This window comes from Prosopis cineraria, unplaced genomic scaffold (assembly GCF_029017545.1).
Source record: "Prosopis cineraria cultivar Desert tree isolate PC_DT_omini unplaced genomic scaffold, ASM2901754v1 PC12, whole genome shotgun sequence".
Lineage (NCBI taxonomy): Eukaryota > Viridiplantae > Streptophyta > Magnoliopsida > Fabales > Fabaceae > Prosopis > Prosopis cineraria.
This window is the reverse complement of record NW_026555343.1, coordinates 15,615,216-15,638,377: the sequence shown is the minus strand read 5'-3', so window position 1 is coordinate 15,638,377 and position 23,162 is coordinate 15,615,216. Positions and strand designations below refer to the sequence as shown.

At 31.0% G+C, this 23,162-nt stretch overlaps 1 protein-coding gene across 1 annotated transcript; it reads right to left on the bottom strand.

Annotated features, from left to right (window-relative positions):
- Positions 1-15,002: 15,002 nt before the first annotated feature.
- LOC129289162 (MDIS1-interacting receptor like kinase 2-like) lies at positions 15,003-17,625 on the bottom strand. The gene has a single exon (XM_054925969.1). It carries the CDS (start codon positions 17,358-17,360, stop codon positions 15,003-15,005), a length of 2,358 nt encoding a protein of 785 aa, XP_054781944.1. The 5' UTR covers positions 17,361-17,625.
- Positions 17,626-23,162: the final 5,537 nt, after the last annotated feature.

Below are 23,162 nucleotides of genomic sequence, written 5' to 3'. Positions count from 1 at the left end.
GCTATTGGTAATAGTTGTTGTATTAAAACATGACAATCCTGAGACTTGAAACCCACTAATTTTAAATCTTTTATCGACATGAGCTTTTTAAAATTTGAAGAATACCCTGAGGGAACTTTCATGTCGTGTAAGCACTGACAAAGGCTTCTTTTCTCATCCTTGCACAAAATATATTCAGCCGGAGGACAGTAAGTCCTCTTACCAACCGACCTTGGATGTAAATCTTCTTTAATTTTCATGTCCACCAAATTCAATCTTGCCTTCACACCATCCTTGAACTTGCCTGGTATATCAAGAAGCATTTCAACAATATTATCACACACGTTCTTCCCCACAGTATGACATCAATACAATGTCTCACATCAAGATAACGCCAATATGGAAGTTCAAAGAAGATAGATCTTTTTTTTCATATACTTTTTTCACTATTCTTTATAGTCTTGCCAAATGTAACATTAATATCTTTCACTAATTCATAAACTTACTCCCCTGTCAATGGCTTTTGGGCAGTTCCATGCTCTTGACCACTATAGAAAGCTTTCCCCATTCTACGATAATAGTGGTCCTTTTCAAGAAACCTCCTATGGCCAAGATAGACTGTCTTCTTTCCATGATGAAGTTGATGATAGCATGTGCCTGTTTTACAAATCAGACATGCTTAGCACTGTAGCTTGACAAATTTCCATATGTAGGGAAGTCATTTATGGTGCAAAAGATCATCGCATGCAACTTGAATACCTCCTTTCGATTTGCATCGAACACATCCACACCTACTTCCTATAGCTTTTTCAAGTCTTTGACCAAGGGTCTTAGGGAAACATCAATGTGATTTCTCGATTGTTTCGGTCCCGAAATGAATATAGACAACATGATATACTTGCATTGCATGCATAACATGGGAGATAAGTTGTAAATCACCAATAAAATAGGCCATGAACTATATATGCTGCTAAGGCTGCTATAAGGATTCATGCCATCTGTACTAAGTCCAAGCTTGAGGTTCCTTAGATAACTGCCGAACTCAAGAAATAAAGTGTCAATTTTCTTCTATTATTTCAAATCGGCTGGATGTCAAAGCTTTCTATCTGAAATCCTGTCATCCGCATGCTATCTTAGATTCTTCGCATCCTTTTCATTAGCAAACAATCGTTTAAACCTTGTAATGATTGAAAGATACCATAACACCTTCGCAAGAGCTTTGTTTTCTTTATACCTTAGTGTTTCATATACAGGACACTTTTGCGCCTCTTTATGCTCTCTCCTGTACAATATGCAATCATTTAGGCATGCGTGTATTTTCTTAAACTCCATGCCCAGTGGGCATAAAATTTTATTTGCCTCATAGTAACGAACCGGCAATACATTTTCTCTTGGAAGCATTAATTTGAATAACTCAAGCATTTCTATGAAACTCTTATCACTCCACCCAGATCTAGCTTTCAAGTTCACCAATTCCAACACTGCTTTCAACAAACTAAATTCCTCGCACTCTGGATATAAAGGTGTCTCTGCATCACTGTACATATTATTGTATGCTTGGGATTGCTCAAAAGCCTCTTTACCCACGTCATGAATCATGTCCTTTAATCGATCAACCATATCATCCTCAGCATCATCAACAAACAACATCAACATGCTGCGATTGAGATGTACTCGACATCGGTATATTCAATCTTTCACCATGCCATATCTATACTCTATAACTTTTGAGAAACCCTTCACAAATTAAATGTTTGTATATCTTATCTATACTTAGCCGCCTCTCATTCAAACAGTCCCTACAAGGACAATAAAATCTCCCACTATCATCTTCAGCATTGCTTTGAGCAAATTCCAAAAACCCTTAACCCCATTACCATACTCTGCGCTCGTTCGTTTGGCATCTATTTAACTATGATCCATATTTAATTTGTCTTCCTAAAACACGACAAAGTTTATGGATTATTACTGAATCCATTATGATAGGGCTAGACGAAGAGTTATATATTAAAAAAAATAAGAAAGAAGCATCCTAACACAATAATTTCCAATTTAATTTGGAAATTTTCAATCTTTTGAGAATATTTTTTAGAGTTGACTACTCTCCTATCTAATAAGTAGGGACAAAAAGAAGCCAACTTTATATTTTTGGCCTTTTCTATAAAGAAGGGGGATAAAACAATAATTTTAAAAAAAATTGGTAGAGTCTCCCCTAAAAGTTGAACTTTCCAATAAATTTACAATTAAAAATATAAGAAAAAAATAATATCATTTAAATAAAATAAAGTCACATGCAATGCCTAATAGCCTTAGGCCTCTATTAGCACTCCACCAGTGTATAGAAAATAAATTAGTAATGATGTCACAACAATTTAATTCACAGGAAATAAACTAGTCTAATAAAATTTATATATGCACAACCCAATTCCTTTAAATTCAAAATCAAGTAAAAATACCTAGTTCAGTTCCAATGAAAATACAAAAATAGCAATTTGGCCAAGCCCCCAAATGATTGGAACAAATAATTACATTACCCCAGGTTACTTCTTAACTAATTATCTTGTATTTTAAATAGTTTTATATTTTTTTAAAAAAAATCAAACACCTACTTGTCTAACAGTATATTGCAATCTTATTTCTAGAGCAAATCATCCAAAATGGAATGAGGATTGTCATATAGAAAAAGAAAGCAACAAGAATGAAAAACCATCCAAATCATAGGAATGGTACACTTCAAAACTTTGTTAATAATTTTACAATTGTTTCACTTCCTCAACCTCTAATTTCCCAGATGAAATACACTATAACGTCCAATGGTAATATTCTTGCTTTCTGAGCCTAGATGCTTTTTTTCTTCTTTTCCTAAACTCCCAAAGACAATTAACATGGGCTTTGAATTTGGAGAGGAAGAAAGATGATATGAAATCATGTGTGTATATATATTGAATAGTATCACTTATAGGTTGTAAGACGTTAAAGCTTAATTGGTTTAGTCAATGATATTTGCAGGCATATGTGCAATTTTTGTTAAATGGTCACATAATCATTAGTATGGCTTTATCTTAAAGTTATCACTTCAAACCAAAGTTACTTGAAAGTTATACACATACTAGCAAGTCAGGGGCAGGAAGGACCTAACTTTCAAACATTACTTACCTATCTTTTTCACAAAAAAATGAAAAGAAAATTAAAAAGTTTAAATATAATCCACGAAAAGGAGGTTAAATTAATTAATAGCATAATTTATCATTATACACGGATTAGCAAAGAAAAGAAGGGAAAAATTTCAAACACAACATAAGCAAGATTTTAGACCTAACACAAGCACCAAATAAATAATTAATCTCAATCCACAACAATAAAGAAAGGATGAAAGCTGTTGAACTCCAACAACATGAAAAGAAGGGAGGATTTCACAATCAAGCCATGAACGGGGAAGGATGAAGCTTTATCCACGCACACCAAACCAATCACCAACGGCGAAGGATGTCTCGGCCCTAGTGTTTTAACAGCAGAAGAATGAAAGCAAATCTTAAACAATTGCAAGAGATTTTAGCAAAGAAGTGAAGGGGGTTTCAAAGAATTTGGCGCAGGGAACGATCTCTACCAATTGCAATCAACCCATAGCCACCGACGATGCAAAATGATAGCACAGGCCGAAGGAAGAAGAGCGAAGGAATGAAATAAGTAGGAGGAAGATTAGAGTAACAGAGATTTAGAAACAAAACCTAAATGAGAAAGTTAGTAGACGATGAACTCTCTCAGCACGAGTGACGAATATTTTGAAAAATGAAAGTTTCTAAATGAAAGTAATGTGAAGAAGAGGTGGAGAATGCAATATCTACACCGACTAACAGGGCAACCCAGTGTAGATATGGGTTTAGAAATTTATTTTTTTTAAAAAAATAAAGATATCTACACCGGTTGCTAAAGAAACTGGTGTAGACAAGTTAATAAAAAAAGAAAAAAATATAATAAATAACTATTAAATATATCTATACCGGTTAAATAAGGGAACCAGTGTAGATATTAATGTAACTACACTGGGTATAATTGGAATTGGTGTAGATAAATTTATAAACCCAAAAAAACTATAATAATCGACACCAAGTACGAAGTATAGCTGGTGTAGATAGGATAAAAAGGGATATTTATTTTTTAAAAAATATAGACATATTTACACCAGTTAGAATTAAACCTGGTGTAGATATGTATATCTACACCGGTTTAGAGGTATATCCGGTGTAGATATTGGTGGAAAAAAAATTTATTTATGAAATTGCCACCACTTCTGATTTCTACACTATAGGCACAATAACTGGCGTAGATATGGGGGTATAAATTTTATATTTTGTACTAGTATAGCCTAAGAATGATATCATTTATACTCAATGTCTTTTTTGAATTTAAAATTTGGTAAACAAAAATGTGACTAAGATATCATGATCATTTTATAATTGTTATATAAAGGGGGGGACAGAGGATGGGATGAAGGAAATATGATGGTTAATTAAGACCGTAACATCATATTTGGTGTCCAAAAGTATGATGATTAAGTCCTTAATAGTCACGTTTTATGTCAAAAAATTTTATGGTTAATACTACTACAAAAAAGGATATATATGATGGGCCTTATTGGACGATTATAATTATAACCATCCAATAAATTAAAATATTGGATAGTTCAATAAATAACTGTCTAATATAAAAGATATATTGGATGGTTATTTTTAGAACCGCCCAATATATGTTTGAATTTTTCCATTTCTCTCTTGTTTTTAAGACTTTATTGGACGGTTATTATGTATAACCATCTAATTTGTGCATTATATCATCAATTTTGGCATCCCTCTTCTCCATTCCAGATCTGATTTCTTTTGCTCTACCATCTCGACATCGTCTTTTTTAATCTCCTCTCCTCTCATTTCAGCTATCAATCTCTTCCAAGCTCTCTCTTGCTCTCCCACCACTCTCTTCTCCTACTCTACCACCGAAGACTCGTCTCCCACCATTGAAGATCTTGTATCTCCTCATGCTCTGCTCTCTCATGCGTAAGTGCTCTCATTTTTTCTTCTCATTTCTTCTGAATCTCTTACTCTCTGAAATGATTTAACTTGGTTTTTGTATTTCATTGTTGTATGGATTGCTGATTCTTGATTAGGCTTTTGTTTTGTTAGATTAGATTATATTGATTTAGGGTGTTATTGGTGTCGCACGCAAGCTGTTCGGTAATGCTTCATAGAAAAAAAAGACCTTTGGCAAGAACCCACATAAAATTTAAGTTATGGGTCACTTAAAAATGCATGTTAAACTAATAATATATAATTAGAAGAGAGTTATATTTAGTTTTTATTTTTATCCAAATTTATTGTCTATTTTTTATGTATTTTTTGTTTGAACAATATTTAACTAGTTTGAGTGAAAAAATTTTATCGTTTGATTCTTTAATTAATGGCTGAGTAGTATATAAAGTTTCATAGTGATTAGAATTGTATATGAGTACTTTTAGCTTACTCGAAATTGTTACTTATGTGTAATTTGTAGTTTTAAATAACATGTGATATTGTTGTTTTTGATGATGATGATAATGTGATTAGAATAAGGGCAAAATGCTTAGAAAAATTTTATTTTTATGTCGTTATGTTGCCAAATTTTTGTTCTAAATTAATAGTGTGGCATTTTAAGGGCCCTTTTATTTAACTTTTTTTGTAAACTAAAAGGCAATTTTTTTATACAAGAATTTTTTTTATTTGTTTTGAATGGGGGTAGAAAATTTCAATGAAATCAATTTTTATAAATTAATGACATATAATTTTTATAATAGTTGGGTCTATATATTAATGTTAATATTGAAATATATATATATATATATATATTTTACTCATTATTATAAGTAAAATATGATTTTTTAATGATTATAACCAACATAAAATAATTCTTAATTTTTTATAAATTATAAATAAAAAAATTCACTTGTTGGTAAGTTTTCACATAAGATAAAATACTTATAATTAATTTAATATAATTGCAAGTATTATCTTAAATTTAATTATCTTAAAAAGGGATGATGTGTGTGTGTGTGAAAGCATGTGGCTCATGATTGATAGAGTTAGTAATTAATATATTTATTAAACTAACTCTTTTAATATGATTGAGTCACTAATATCATTTTTCTCAACAATTCTTATTAGATTGAGAGATATTATGGATAAGAAATGGATGTCTACGAATAGAGTCACAAAAGAATATATCGATGAGGTGAAGGAGTTCATTAGATTCGCATTAAAGCATGAGGCAGACCATAATAGTATTGTATGCCCTTGTATGAAATGTGGCCTCTTAAAGCGGGTTAGTGCAGGCGAGTTGCAAGATCATTTAGTGTGTTTTGGAATTGATCATGCTTATACATGTTGGCATAAGCATGGTGAGTCGAGGGATATGACTGATAGAAGTCGTGAGTATAGCAATACGTACATGTCACATGATTTTGAAACAAGTATAGACGAGGATGATCATGTGAAAGAGATGACTAATGCTATTGAAAAGGAACTCCAGGATTGTCCAGAAATACTAGAGAGGTTGAGAAGTGATGCAGGGACACCTTTCTAGACCAATTGCACAAAATGCTCAAAATTGACCGCTTTGCTAAGATTGTTCAACTTGAAAGCAAGAGGCGGGTTAACTGATACAATCTTCACAGAATTTCTTTCACTTATTCATGAAATGTTACCAAAGGGTAACAAGCTTCTAACCCTAACATATGATGCAAAACAAGTGTTGTGATCTGCGGCATGAGTTATGAGAAGATACATACTTGCCCTAATGATTGTGCTTTGTTTCGGAATGAATATGCATTATTAACTGAGTGTCCTAAATGTAATGCATCACATTATAAGGATAATGGAAAGAGTTTGAAGAAGGTGGTATAATACTTTTCCATTGTGCCTAGGTTTAAACGCTTGTATAGTAATGTAGTAGATTCAAAAAATGTGACATGGCATACAAACGAGAGGATTAGTGATGGTATGCTAAGGCATCCTACTAACTCTACGCAATGAGAAATGGTTGATCGAGAGTACCCAGACTTTGCAAAAGATTCTAGAAACCTATGCCTCACATTAGTTATCAATGGAATGAATCCACATGGCATGCAAACCAATACCCATAGTACATGGCCAGTGATGTTAATCATTCATAATCTACCTCTATGGCTATGCATGAAGCACAAGTATTTGATGATGTCCTTGTTAATTTTTAGGCCAAAACAATCAAGAAATGATATAGACATATACTTGGCTCCTTTAATTGAAGATTTGAAACTATTGTGGGAGACAGGGGTTGAAGTGTATGATGTGTACAGGGATAAAACATTTAATTTAAAAGCTATGTTGTTTAGCACAATCAATGACTTTCCAGCATATGGTAATTTGTCTGGGTATAGTATCAAAGGAAAACTTAGATGCCCTATTTGTAAAGACAGCACACAGTCAGTGAGATTAGAACATGGTATGAAAAATATCTACATGGGACATCGTAGATGGTTACTTCAACAGCATTATTATTGAAGATTAAAAAAAATCTTTTGATGGTAATCCAGAAGAAGGTGGGCCACCTCCATTTTTATTTGGTGATGAGTTATTTGAAAAGGTTAAGGATTTGAATATTGAATTTGAAAAACCTTTTGTGAGGCACATTAGTACAAGTGGCTAGAAGAAAAGATCTATTTTCTTTGATTTGTTATATTGGATGACCTTGGATGTGCGGCATTTTGTTAATATAATACACATTGAAAAAAATGTGTGTGAAGGTATTATTGGTATGTTACTACAAATTTCAGGAAAGGCCAAAGATGGCATAAAAGCGAGGCTAGACATGGTTTCTATGAGTATAAGTGTAGACTTGGCACCGGAGGAGAATAGAAGTCGTACATTTCTTTATCCAGCAGCTCATACATTGTCCAAAAAAGAAAAAAGGTCATTATGTGAGTTTCTTGGTGCAATTAAAGTTCCAAAGGGTTACTCTTCTAATGTGAAGAATCTTGTGTCAATGAAAAACTTGAAATTGAAAGGTTTAAAATCTCATGACTGTCATGTCTTGATGGAAAATGTTCTTCCAGTAGCCATATGTTCTATTTTACTTAATAGGATGCGTAATGCGATAACGAAACTGTGTTTCTTTTTCAAGTCAATTTGTAGCAAAGTGATTAACCCTTACAAATTGCCAAGGTTATAAGGCCGAATTATAAGGACATTATGTGAACTTAAAATGTCTTTCCCACCTGCATTTTTTCACTTAGTTAAGGAGGTAGAAATGTGTGGCCCGGCTTATTTGAGATGGATGTACTCGATTGAACGTAACATTAAGGTATTAAAAGAGTATGTGAAAAATTAAAGTAGACCTGAAGGTTGCATTATTGAAAGATACATTAGTGAAGAGGCTATTGAATTTTTTCAAGAGTATTTGAGAGATAGAAAATGTGTTGGGATCCTAGTAGATAGACATATGGGAAGAGAAGATGGGGAAGGAATAAAAGGAGTCAAATTAGTCACTATCTCAGAAACACATTGGGAGCAAGCACACCTGTATGTGTTGCACAACTCTAAAGATGTTGATGAGTATGTAGACAAGCACAAGTCCGCTATTAGGAAGGATAATACTGGAAGAACTGAAACTTGGTATGAGAAGGAACATAATAAGCACTTCACAGGTTGGTTAAAAAAGCATGTTTCTGACAAGTACAATTTCAATCATAATTCTATTTTTGAAAAAGTAAAATGGTTGGCTAGAGGTCCAAACATACAAGTTGTCTCTTATAACAGCTATATAATCAATGGATACACATTCCACATTAAAGCGTTGGATGATCAGAGCATAATATAGAACAGTGGTATAACTCTTATAGCTGAAGCGATATATATTTACAGTGTGAAAGACAAAAATCCTATATATGCATCAATGTCATATTTTAGAGTTATTGAAAACATATGAGAGTTGGACTATGTTAAGTTTAAAGTTTCGATCTTTGGTTGTAATTGGGTTGATTATAAAAGTGGCCTTCAAATTGATGCGTCATCTGGGTTCATATAGGTGAATCTTACAAGGCATGGAAATAAAGATGAGACTTTTATTTTGACATCACAGGCTAAACAAGTGTTCTATATTCCTAATCCTGCAAAACAAAATTGGTCTATTGTTTTATTGTCAAACAAAACTATTTGAGAGACGATTGATGTTGTTGAGGATGATTCATTTAAGGGGATTGCGCTTGAAAGCAATCTCATCGAAGATGGTGCCAACTATATAAAACATGATCACAATGAAGGTATATGGATTTCAAAAAGGGGGCAAAAGAATGAAAGAGGAGATTATGAAATTAAATCGAGCTATTAAGATAGAAAAAGTTTAAAAGAAGACGAGGAAAAGAAAAAGGTTGACTTAATCTTGTGGTGATCAATTTTCTTAATTATTATTTGTGTTTTATTTGTGCCTTGTGTATTTTAATTTACTTCATTACTATTTGTGTTTTATTTGTGCCTTATGCATTTTAATTTTCGTAATTACTATTTATGTCTTATCTTTTAACTATTTCATTACAGGTAAATGGCTCCCAAAATACCACCTAGGAGACCTGGTGACCCCACTCCAACCAATAACTTATTCAATAATCCTCCCAGTGCCACCAGTTCACCCTTTGACTCATCGACTAACTCACTTCCTGACCTACCGATGGGTGATCATCCCTCTACATCCACTAGTCAGCTTATGGCCAAAAATGCTCAAGAAACTGTGGCTATATCATTTAGAAAAGGCTTGGTATTGATGGGTGAGGTTAATTGAAGACGGTTGGCTGGACAAAAATATTCTCTTAAATAAAATTCGAAGGGTCACCTAATTAGGACTAATAAGCATAAATTTTCTAGCTATATTGGGGTTGTGACTAGAGGGCATTTAGGATTATCAATTAATAGTTGGCATAATGTAGATTCAGCCTTTATGGATTTCATATGGGAACAAGTTGAGGTAATATATATGTATTTATAATATTAATTAATTTATTATATTATCATGTTAATTTTCTAACTTATATCTTAAATTTGTTGATTAAGCAGCTGGCATTTGAGATTGGCGCCAGTCGAAGGCATTTTGTCATGGAAGTAACATGTAAGGTACATCGTGCCTTCCAATATTTTGTAGGATCAAAATACATTAATCATGCTGGTGGCCATATTAGTCCTATAGTCCCTGAGTTGATAAGACCCATTGTCAAATAAGAGCATTGGGATACTTTTGTTGCTAGGTACCTTGACAAATCATTTTTGGTAAGGATCATGATATTTTGTGCAATAATTTTATATGAATTGATCACTAAAATCATGGTACTTTTTATTTTTTAGGAACTGAGCCAAAAGAATAAAGATTTAAGGGCAAAAAATCTTTTTCCCTTCTTAAAAGGGTGCTTAGGGTATTCAAGGATCGAGCAACAAGTGGTATGTTTTGAATTTATTAATTAATATGTAATATGTGATGTCACTAATGTATTTTAATGCATAGATTGAGAAAGAGGGCACACCAAAGAGCTCTATATCACGGGCTAGACTCTTTATATTAGGTTAGATTGATAAAGATGGCAACTATGTGGGTGAACATGTTTGAGAACTTACTGAAAAAGTTGTAAGTATTTTCATTCTCAACTTTGAATAACATGCTAATAATTGATGTTTTAATAACTTGTATTTTTCAAATTATGATGAATAGAGTGTCATCTTAAAAGAAGTTTCTAAAGGCAAACTTCCCCAAGATGAAGATGTCTTAGAAAAGGCATTGGGGAATCGTGATCACCTGGGTCGTGTTAGAGGAGTTGGCATAGGGGTATCAAGGAAACAAATAGTAGGGAAAAAAAGACTCCAAAAGATGTGCCTTCTTCAGCTAAATTTAATGCTCTAAAATAACAAGTAGAAGCGTAACAAAAAATGATCGAGGCACTGCTTAAGGCTAATGATTTTAGGAAGTCGCCCTTTGAGCACATAAGTCCCAGTAAGATAGATAGTTGCATTGTGGCCAAGCCATCTGGTCAAATTCTTGAGATATATATTATTTTTATTCCTTAACTTTGGTTGACCATTATTTTATTAACTTACACTTATTTTTATTTAGGACGAGCACAATTGCTTTTTTGTGGCAAATAACCCTGGTAGACATAAAGTGGCAAGAGGCCGTGTGTTTAATATCCTTGGAAAAAATACCATACACAATGTGCTGATGCCTGCAAACTATTTATGAAGGTTGATTCTTAAACCCATTGATGCCAACTACCTATTGTCCATTCCAACCTTAGATGCATTTACTGTTAGAGAAGCAAGTGACAACTTTATTGCATAGCCCAAGGTTTGCTTCTGTGTAGAAGATAAAACACAAAATTAACAGGTATGCTAGTTACCTTTTTATATATATGTCACATAATTGGTTTCTAACTATATAATTGATGCACAATCTAAGGGGAAGGGCATCACTAGACAATTGGGCCAATTATCCAAGGTTGAGACAGCCGTGCCAAACTAATTTCCAAAAACCTACTAGAAAACACTTGAGGCATATGTAAAGTTGTTTGTTGATTCTACAATACTTATCAACTTTTACTAAAGCATATACGACAGAGAACAATACGATGTGGTTAGTGTTGAAATGGTCAACGAAGTCCTCAAGCGAGTTTCAATTAGCCAAAAACATGGTTCATTTTTATATGAGGTACATATTATTTATATGACTTTTTATTATATTTTAAAATTAATATAATATAATAATTTGTTTATTTTTTTTATTTAGGTACCTATATGAAAATTTTATCATCCCTCGTGATCTTGCATCAAAATTTATCTTTGTCTATCCTCATGATGTCTTTGCTCATCGCAATATCACCATCGAGGTGCGGTGTAGCCAAGCTCAAACATCCTCCTAGTGCTTGGGGTGGATCTTGTTTATGGCCCCATATACACGAAATTTCCATTTTTGCCCTCATTGTGAAATAATAATAGTAAAATCAGAAGCTAAAGTAAGTTTCTCTGCCTCTTTCTCCATGTCTTTCCGTTTGAGAATTCTCCAAAAACCTTCGTCCTCTGCATTCATTCTCTGTTCCCAGTTCATCGCCGACGTTAGTGATTAAAGGAGCTTCGCCCATCGCCGTCGAGTCTTCTCCTACTTCCCCAATTTCTTCTTCTTCGTCAAGTTGTTATTGGAGTCAGGGAGAGGGTCAAAAATCTCCCCCTTTCCATTTCTTTTGGCAATGGCTATGACTGGGAGAGCTACCGTAATATTGCTATTAGATCGTCCTCAAGCAGTACTGTTGCTCTGTCGCCTGTCACTTTGTGTCGTCGCTATTCTAGTGGCTGTGGGGTGCTTTATTTCTTCTCCTCCTCTTGCACAATCTTCTCCGTCTTCATGCCTGTTATCGTGGGCAAAGGTAAGGATTTTCGATTTTTTTCTCTTGTTTTGTTGATTTGATTCAGTGGTGTGTGCATCTGTGATGTTGAAGTTGCAAATTTTATTATATTGTTGCTATTGCTGTTGCTGTTTGTGGTTGTGCAAGGAGGGGGGATGAGTCAATCTGAAATTTAAATGTTAAGAGAAATATGATAATTGATAGATTTGATTTTTGTGAGTTTAAGATTGAGATATGGTGAAGGAATGCTATTGAGAAGCTCTATTAATTTAAATACTAATATTGGAGAATTATGGAACAAGGGTAAGGATGAGATTGGGAGTAAAGAGCTAGACTTAAAACTTGAAGATTAATACTCATGTGATGTTCGAAAAAATGCCTGTTAAGAGAATTTTTCTTGATTATATATTTAATGAAATTTTATTAATTATGGTGAGAAGCATAATTGATTGAAATACTATTTAGTTGAGTTTTAACTTGAACATTGCAAAGAACTCAATTTTAAAATTATTGTATGGTTAGTTAAATTTTTAAAAGTTTTATGTTAGATAATTTATAACAATGGTATTGTTTTATTGTTTAGTTTTGAGAATACAATTAATGTGTTTGATAAAATGGGTGAATGAAATATGATGAATTTAATCATAGGTGATGATTGTGAACTATATTATTGTTTTATGACTTTGGGATGTACTTAAGGTATTTAATAAAGTGGGTAATAGACAAATTGTGAATTGATGGAGTATTTGTTGGTGGTGCTACACACTGATGATTAATAATTAACTATGGGGGTAAAGCTTTGTGAGATAATGATGATGTTGGGAGGAGGTTTGTTTAACTTGTTGAAAGGATTATTGTTATAGGGTATTTAGAAGAAGAAAAACTCAATTGAAGATATGTAGATAACGTCCCAATCAATATATATTAGAAATTTTTTGTTATCAAAAGATTTTTTTTAATAATTTATGAATATTTATATATTTCTCTTGCTTTAGCTACTTTTGTTAATTAAAGTACTCTACTTCTTGATGTCATAACCTGTACTTTTTATATTGATGAAAATGCTTTTACAAATTCCAGTAACTCTGAAAATTGGTTAACAATTTGAGATATTATTTATAAATTTTTATATTCAGATAAATCGATATTTTTATATGTTTCATGCGAGTTTGATATTTGGAAGAGAAATTATATTTTTAAAAGTGATGATTTTCTCGCATGTTTAAAAGTGGATTTAAAAGGGACTGTATACAGAACACTGGTTGCTAATAGCAATTTCGTTAGCTCTTGGCACGCATAGTAAATTACTAGCTAGTTTGATTTTCATGAATTTTGTTCTCACATCTGTTATTCGTGGGTCTTGTACCTGCGTCTGTTTCATGGCTTCAGTTGCATCTGGTTATTTACCCTCGTGAATTGTGTGTCAACATCTATTTCATGGCTTTGCCTGCGTCTGGTTACTTACCCTTGTGGACTGTGTGTCCACATTTGTTTTTGTGGCATACATCGTGTTTAGTTATTTACCTTTATGGACAGCGTATCCACATTTGTTATTTGTTCTAATAAGTCCCTTTAGTTATGAGTTTTTAAATTTTTATAGATCTATTTTTTATTGGTTTTGATTAATGACATATGTACAATTATTTATTGCAATTATTTGCTTTATTGAAGTTAAATGATAATGATATTTGATATGATACTTTAATGAATTATGATTTTAGTTAAAGTAACATAGAATCCTGTTATTTCAAATTTATTCAAATCTTCATGGAAATCGTTGTGTTTTTAACTTTCTTTTTATTCATGTTAAATTATTTATTATTGAGATGTTATTTACTAAAAACATTTTAATTTCAGATAACATAGCTGATGATATACCTTCTGCTAACCTCTGAGAGCTCATTGCTAAATTGATTAGAAGATTATTTGAGGACACCTTTCATTTGATATAAATGTTTAATTGTGCATTATATTTTGAAATTATAATTAAATGCTCTATGTTAACTATAGATAGAATCCTGATCTGCTATCTATTTGCCTGCCTATTGTGGAAGAGTAGAACTCCGTATTCTGGATTTGGACTATCTGTTGTTAAAATATTGGGAAGTCCTATTTATGGAGGAAGTTTTGTCGAAATTTTAACAGAAAGTTTAAGAATCTTTTATTTATATGAAAATGTTATAATGATTTTCCATCCTATGTCAAATGAATTAAAATATTAGATTAAAGTTCTCTTGATCAAAGCTTAAGAGATGTATGTTTGTGTATATATATCTCATGCCAATCATGTTTAATTTTTGGGATATAACAGTTCTAGTCATAACCATCCAATATATGAATATATTGGGTGGTTCTTAAAATAACCGTTTAATATATTTTTCCCTGCACAACCCATTCGAAACTATATTAGACGGGTCTTTGAACCGTCCAATATATAATATTGGATGGTTTTAATAACCGTTCAATATTTGTTTTATTAATATACGACGGTCTCATATTGGATGGTTTAAAGTTTCTTTTTCTATAATAGTGTGAAGACCTACCTGTTATATTTCCTTATTTAAATTCAAAATTTGTCATAATTATATCAGGGTATCGCACCCATTCCTCTTCTTCCATCTCTTCTCTTTAACCCAAAGAACTCATAGATCAAGAATGATAGGCGTGAATTTGAAAAATACCCAAGTAACTTCACTACGTTACGATGTTTGATTTCAGTCAATGCTTGAATTTCACTTGGAAACACTTTTAGATTGGAGAGATATGTATTACAATGTGGATGAAGTTTCTTCACAGCAAAAAATTGACCTTCAAGTAACTCAGCCTTGTAAACACTACCTTGTGCTCCCACCCCAATGAGATACTTGTCATTAAAATCTTCCGTTGCTTCAATAACTTTTTCATGCAAAATTCTCCCATCAAAATGCCAAATGGAGAAAAAATTTAGATTTAGTGCTTCTCCATCTTGGCTTTTGGTTTGCTTTGACTTTTGAACCACAATACAAGAAATTCCACCTGCTATTAGTACTAAAGCTGCAAAACATAGTAGTAATGACATCAATAGCTTCACTATTTGATTCATATGACCGTGTTGGTTATTGATACTTCTATTGCAATGCTCCAACCTAGTAACATTACCACATAAACTAGTGTTATTCCTTACTGCCTCAAATGTAATGCTTTGAAAGGCAGGAATGTTCGGAAGAGGTCCTTCTAAATGGTTGTATGATATGTCAACAAATGTCAAGCTTGACATGTCATCAAAATTGGATGGAATGGTTCCAAAGAGGCTGTTATGCGAAATGTTCAAAATTCGTAGCATCTTTAGTGCTCCAAGTGTTCTGGGTATTCTTCCCCTCAACATATTCTCACTAAGATCAAGTTCTTGCAATGCCTGCAACCGACCAAACTCAATGGGAATGCTTCCTTCGAATTTATTTTTGCTCAAGTTTAAGAGCCATAACCTATAAAATCCTCCAAGCTCTTTGGGGATTGAGCCAGTAAATTTATTTGCTACCAACTCCAATTCTTCAAGTTGATTTAGTGATCCTATTTCTATTGGAATCTTGCCTGAAAATTGATTGTTTCTCAAAGAAAGTCTAGTCAATGAGACCATCTTGCCCAATTCCTTTGGAATTTCTCCTATCAACTGATTTGAAGAGACATTAAATTCCCCAAGATTGGTTGCCTCTCCAAGTTCTGGAGGTATACTACCAGACAGATTGTTGTTGGAAATCCTAAGTGAAGTAAGATTATGACACTTTCCCCACTTTGATGAAATGCGGCCATAAATTTTATTGCCACTCAAATCAATGTATTTCAAACTTGGGTACACACCAAAGTCACTTGTTATATTTCCAACCAATTGGTTGTTATCAAGTCTAAGTCTGATAAGGCTAGAGCAATTCTTCAGGGTTTTTGGAATTGGACCAGTGAATTTATTTGCACGTGCAGTGAAATGTTCAAGTGATCCCCCAAGGCAAACCTGTTGTGGCAAATGGCCAGTGAATTCATTATCACTCAGCTCTAAAATTTCCCATTTAGTAAGGTTATTCATCTCTATTGGAATGCTACCATTCAATTTGTTTATGTTCAAAAATAAGACGTTGAGCCGTGTTAGATTTCCTATGGCAGCTGGAATAGGCCCAGAAAGAGTGTTGTTTCCAAGTTTGAGGTCTTCTAATTTGACCAAGTTTCCCAAAGAGGATGGAATTGGCTCATACAAGTTGTTATTTGACAGGTGCAAACTAATGAGAGAATATAGATTCCCAAATTCAAAAGGAATAGGACCTGACAAATTAGATCGAAAGAGGGAAAGATATTGTAGTTTGGTCAAATTTCCTATTGCAGGAGGGATTCTTCCATTTAAGAAAGTGTTTCTTTGCAAGGCAAGCACTATGAGATTACTCAGCATTCCAATCTCGTCTGGAATTTTCCCTGTGAGATTATTCACACTAATAGAAAGCATGTTCAGAGTAGTCAACGCTCCTATTTCTCGAGGGACAGAACCACTCAAGAAATTATGACTCATATTGAGCGTATGAATACTAGACAAATTACTGAGTTGGCTAGGAATAATTCCTGCAAACTCGTTCTGACTGATGTCTAGGGCTTGGAGTTTATTAAATGATGAGAAGTTGAGACTGTAAAGTGTACCTTGTATCCCCAATCTTGTAAGATTTATGGTGGAGATAGACATGGATTCATCGCATGTAATTCCTTTCCAGTTTCTGCAAGGATCTGTTCCATTCCAAGAAGACAAGGTAGATTGACTTTGATTCTCAAGGGTAGATTTCCACTTTAAAAGAGCATTTGCTTCATCACCACCAGCTGCGATGGATGAAGAGAACAGCAAAGAAGTGCAGATGAAGAATATGGAGATAATCAGCCGTTGTGGTACAAGTGATGAAAGAGTTGAATCAACCTTTCTAAACTTGAACACCATGACTTGGCTTTACCTTCTAAACGTACGTTCGTTGAATAGAACTGAAATCACAGAGAAGAGTACTAATGCGTGTGTGGCTGGTGAGTTGGGTTGGGTGGTCCGTGGATGACGGGGAAAAAATGTCGGTAAAATTCTCCATTGCATGGCAGAAGACAAGTCGTTACGGCTGGTCAGAAGAAGAAGAAGAAGAAAAGTCGCTATGGTGACATTAGTGGCAGCAGGTTCTTCTTCCCTTTGTTTTCTCTTTTTTTGTTAATAACAAAGATTTTCGGTGAGTTAGATCTTTAAAACTTTATATAATAAAGTATGTCTTCAAGTTTAAAAAACAATTATAAAGGTAATTATAAATTACTCACCAAACAAGATTCTCATGCTAGTAATGAAATTTAATCTCACAATTTTATAGAGTATGAATCAAATCTTCATTAATTAAATTTATTTTTGTTAATTTTTTTCCTTTCATTAATTTCTTCTCTATTTAAACAACGAAGAATATGTGAATTTATATACGCGCGCGCGTGTGTTTTACAAGTTGTTCTATCTATAATTTCGGACAGTACAATTTATTTTATAAAATATTTTAATTGGATAAAAATCATGTTTAATAGTTCTTTGCTATATAATTATTGTTAGATTAACTTGGAAATGGCTCTCCCTTTTTTTTTTATATTTGAGGCTTTATATTCTTTCACTAAGACTAACGTCTATTATTTTTGAGTGGAAAGGAGATAGTTCATATCATTACCGAGAGAAACTATACAGTAAGCAAAACAAATCCAAGGAATTATATCAAAAGACCAATACCTATAAGTTATTACGTTTAATAATTTAATATATATATATATATATATATACTTTCATATGTATCATATAAATTTTGGCCTAAAAATGTCTCATATAAGTTATATAAACAATATAATTTTTGAATAATACAATTCACTTCTCTAATCTAATGCCATGTAAAATATTTAATATGAGCTCCGAGTAGACTCTAGATAAGACCATAGGATTCAATATCTTCCACATACCCATTATCCCCATCCGTCATTGGCCCTGGCAGCAGTCTACCACCTCACAGTTCTGTAGGGTAGGCCTGTTAAGGACACTAGTGCTTTGTTTAGTTTTCAAAATCTATCACTCCATCGTTTTCATGAATAAAATTTTTTTAACTTACTCATAAGATTTAAATGCCCTTTTGAATATATATATATATATATATATCTTCTATTGTTAATTGTAAGGGTTAAGGTATAAATTTATCTCAAAAATTTTATACAAGTACAATTAGTGTCTTAAAGTATTTTGTGGCGCAATGCTATCCTAATTTTTTTTTAAAAAAATAATATACAATTTTCCCTTGAGCTGACGTTAGGAGGGTATTGTGTTAGTTGACTCATCTATGTCTACATGGCATGTACATGCATGCTGCCTCCATGTGACTTTTTCGGGAAAATATCAATTGCGAATCACGGGAGGTATTTTTTTTAATCAAAGAATGAATTTAATTAAGATTATGATTTTTTATTACACCCCCTTAGTTCTTAGCTAAAAATAGTTTTTATGGGAAATAACTTAATTTTCCTTCTTTATGAAAGAAAAAATAACTAAATAGGATTCGTTGTTAATGTTCAAATGCATTATTATCAACCCTAATGACTTGTTGTCTATATAAGGTGAACACTTGTTCTTTTAAACTCGTGTTGTCATTTTTTTCAATATTATTAAAGTCTTAATGTGTTGTCAATCATAAATTAGTTATTGTCAAAATTCAAATAATGTATTGTTTATGCAATGTGAACACTTGTTTCATTAAAAACATACTGTCAATTTTTTACTCTTGTAAAATTTTGAATATAGTGTTGTTAATCATGAATTTGTTGTTATTAAAACTCGAATGATTTGTTATTTATGTAAGGTAAACACTTGTTATATTAAACTGATATTGTCAGTTTTTTAATCTTATTAAATTCTGAATGCATTGTTATTAATTATAAATTAATTATTGTCAAAACTCGAATGACTTGTTATTATGTATGATGAACATTTGTTATTTAAAATTTAGGTGTAATTCAGTCATTTCTCATAAAAATTTATTTTCAGGTAAGGATCAAAGGTTTAGGGAAAAATCAAAAATTTAAACTCCTTTTTTGATATAAAATGTCTCTAATGATATTTTTTCCTGTTTTTTTCCTCTAAAATAAAAGACGTACAACTAAAAAATACGAAAATTAAATGATAATAATAAATTAGGAGAACCATGTCTGAGAATCTCCCAAAAAAATTATTTGTAATGGTCAATATGAAATTATTATTATTAAAATTATAATAGCAAATTTTTTTTTTGAATGATAACTTCTCGTTAACTATTGCTTGTGGTTAATTTTCTTAGGAGGTCTCTAATGTAATTCTCCCTAATAAATTTGAGTGAGTCCCACCTTTACCAATAAATTTCGGCTTCTCCCTCCTTCCACGACGCTTCACCTTTGTCTCCGCATTTGCACCGAGAGCTCGTCAGATTTGAAATCTTGACCTTTTATTTTATTCAGAAATGATATGTGCCATTCATTTAAATTAATTTTTTATTATTTTTAATATTATATTTATTAACATAAAAAATATTCATATTAAATTTGAATTATTTTCAAGCATCATGATACTCATAACTTATGATAAAATATAAACTTTTCAAATATTAAAAAATTTTATTCAAAATAAAAAATTATAAAAATATAAATTTTTTAATAAACCTGTTCATCATTAATTTTATCAGTACAGATTTAATTTGAATGATTTAATTTAATATTAAATTTTTTAAATTTTTATAAATTGACCATATGTTAAACAATTCAAATATAATTTGAACTTGAATAGTCTAATATTTTAATATAAAAAATTTTATAAAAAATTAAAATTTTTGATAATTTTTATATTAATAAATAAAATAATAAAAATATTTAAAATTAATTTATATGAATTCTATAGATTATTTTAGAGTGAGATGAATGGTCAGGATTGGCTCAAAACGGATGAGCAACTTGGTGAGGACTCATCACCTTCGTACCATCGCCATGCATCTTTCTTCTTCATCGGCATTCAGCAGGGACACATCTTCTTCTCTACTTCCGTTTTTTTTTCCCCACCTCCATCATCTTCTTCTTCATACTTCTTGTTGGATTGGGAACATGGCAGTCTCTTTCATCATCTTCTTCTTCATGCTTCTTCTTCACTGGATGTTGAGTGTTATTGGTTTCAATTGCCTCTTGAATAATGGTGTTAGACATAACGTAATTGATTTGAAAGAGGGTTATTGTTGATGGAAAGACACTTGCAACTATTAATACTCTCAATTAAAAAAATTGAAATTAATTAATTGGATTAAAATGAAACCTATGAAGTTAATAGGAAATTAGTGAGTATAAGTAGTTTTATACTTAAGTGGTTGTTGGATTAATAATCTCATTAAATTTTATTAAATTCAATTTTAATTTTTGTTAACCAAGCAATTTCAGTTAGTTTTGGTTAATGAAAATAAAAATAAAAATTCTATTATCTAATTGCTATTTTACTTGATTTCTCGTTGGAATGACCTTCACATAAAAGCTGAACATGTCATGAACCCGTTTTCAAGCTGCAACCAAAGATTGGGGACAAAATATATGGCATATCGATTATGATAGAAAGAAAAAGGGGAAACAAAGAAATTTGAAGATTTGAGAATATTTAAATATTAGGTTTATTTTATTTTATTTTAATTGGTGTGTTAACTACATAATATTTAAATTATTGTTATATATCTTTAGTATTTATTGTTATCTTTATATTTGAATTATTTTTTCTAAGAGATAATATGTTGATTCTATTCCTATGCTTGCTTGATTTGAGAAGTGGAATTATAAGTGATTTTAGCGTTTTTGTCCCTTTTCCCTTGTTAAACGAAAAAAGAGGATAAACTATTGAAATTTAAATATAAACATATCAGAAATTTTGTTGGCAATCTGCTTATATATGCGAAAAAAGTATTGCATTAGTTTAAATTTGAAATAGTGAAAACATGCATTTTAAAGAAATTAGATATATTTTTTTGAATTTTTTAAGGAGAGGAATGAGCCCATACTAGTACAAAATATAATTTTAACCACAATATTTTCTCCACAGTTATAGATTTAATTGTCGTTATAATGAATTCAGTGACAAGACCATTAATTCCAAGTAAAAATTGTGACCTTATAATGACAGGGCTTTGATAAAACTATCATTGTTAATGTTTTCAGCTAATTAAAAAATATTAAATAAAATTTAGAGATAAACTAAAATATTAATTATTATAATGTTTACAATTAATTAATAAAATATTAAAATTAATATATATATCATGACAGTCATTATCTGACCTATCGTTAATGGTGTATAATGTATCAACAATCCTAAATTTATTGTTGTTAATTAATTGTCCAATCCATATAATATTAACATTAATAACAAAATTAATAACTAATATTAATATAAATAATGTAAATATAATATAAGTAATTAAAAATAGTATAATACTAATAATCCAAGGACAAGCCATATAAGGCCTATCGTTATAAACTTATTATGTCCATTTAACAATAGCATTCCACAGACCTTTCATTAATATGTCCATTAATATTTATTTAAATTAGTATAAATATTAATAGATAATGTAATATTCAAAGTCATAATATGAATATTAATTAATGTTAACATAGAAAATAAATAATGATAAGTTTAATATTAATATTAATTAATGTTGTTGTAAAGAACATAAAGATAATATCAATGATATTTATACTAATATTAATATAAATAAGATGAATACCAATTAATGCTATTCATATTTCGAATAATATTTATATTAAATAATATTATATAATTAATAAATAATAGATTACCAATAGATTTAATGAAAAGCTATTGTATTATTAAATTTATCTCTTTTAGCTTTTAGCTTAAGAAAAAAATTAATTAATATATTGAAACACATGTTACAACAGGTTTAATGTAAACCTGTCATTATATTTATTATTAAATTTGTCTTCTTTTCCTTTTAACTCAAGAAAAAAAAAATTAATTAGCATATTGTAATACGTATGATGATAGATTTAATAAAAACTTGTCGTTATACACTAATACAAAATTTAGCAACACAATTTTATTACATTTATACAAAAAACTATGGTAATAATAGATTGGATGGCATATCTATCAATGTTGAATATAAATATAGTTATTATAACATAATATATTTGCTTTAGTATTAATAAATTTAAAAAGGTCTATTTTAATTTTTACATTAAATGTTACTATTATTTATATTATAAAAATTGACAATTTTAAAATATTTAATATGAAAAATTTATATTATACACACATACATGTGTGTGTAATTAAATTTTATATTATGTATATATAAATAAATTATTTAAATATTTAAATTAATTTATATTTTATATAGATTTTTAAAATTTTTTAAACTTTTTTGACGACAGGCCATTGGAAGATCTGTCATCATATTCATTTTGCTAAAGAACCCCATGACAAGTCCCACTGGACTCATCACTAATGAACGTTGTTTTAATTTTTATAGTAATTGTTTTACTTATTTTAATTAAAAAATTAATAATTTTGAAATACATAATCAAAAAAATATTATCTAAATAAATAAATTATTTAAATATTTTAAATTAATTTATTTTTTAAAAAGTATAACGACAAGTCTTTGGAAGACCTATTGTCATGATTCTTTTTAATTTGCTGATAAAGGCCTCACGACAGGTCCAA

Coding starts and splice junctions, on each gene's coding strand:
- LOC129289162 (XM_054925969.1), bottom strand. CDS start 17,360: ATGGTGTTCAAGTTTAGAAAGGTTGATTCAACTCTTTCATCACTTGTA.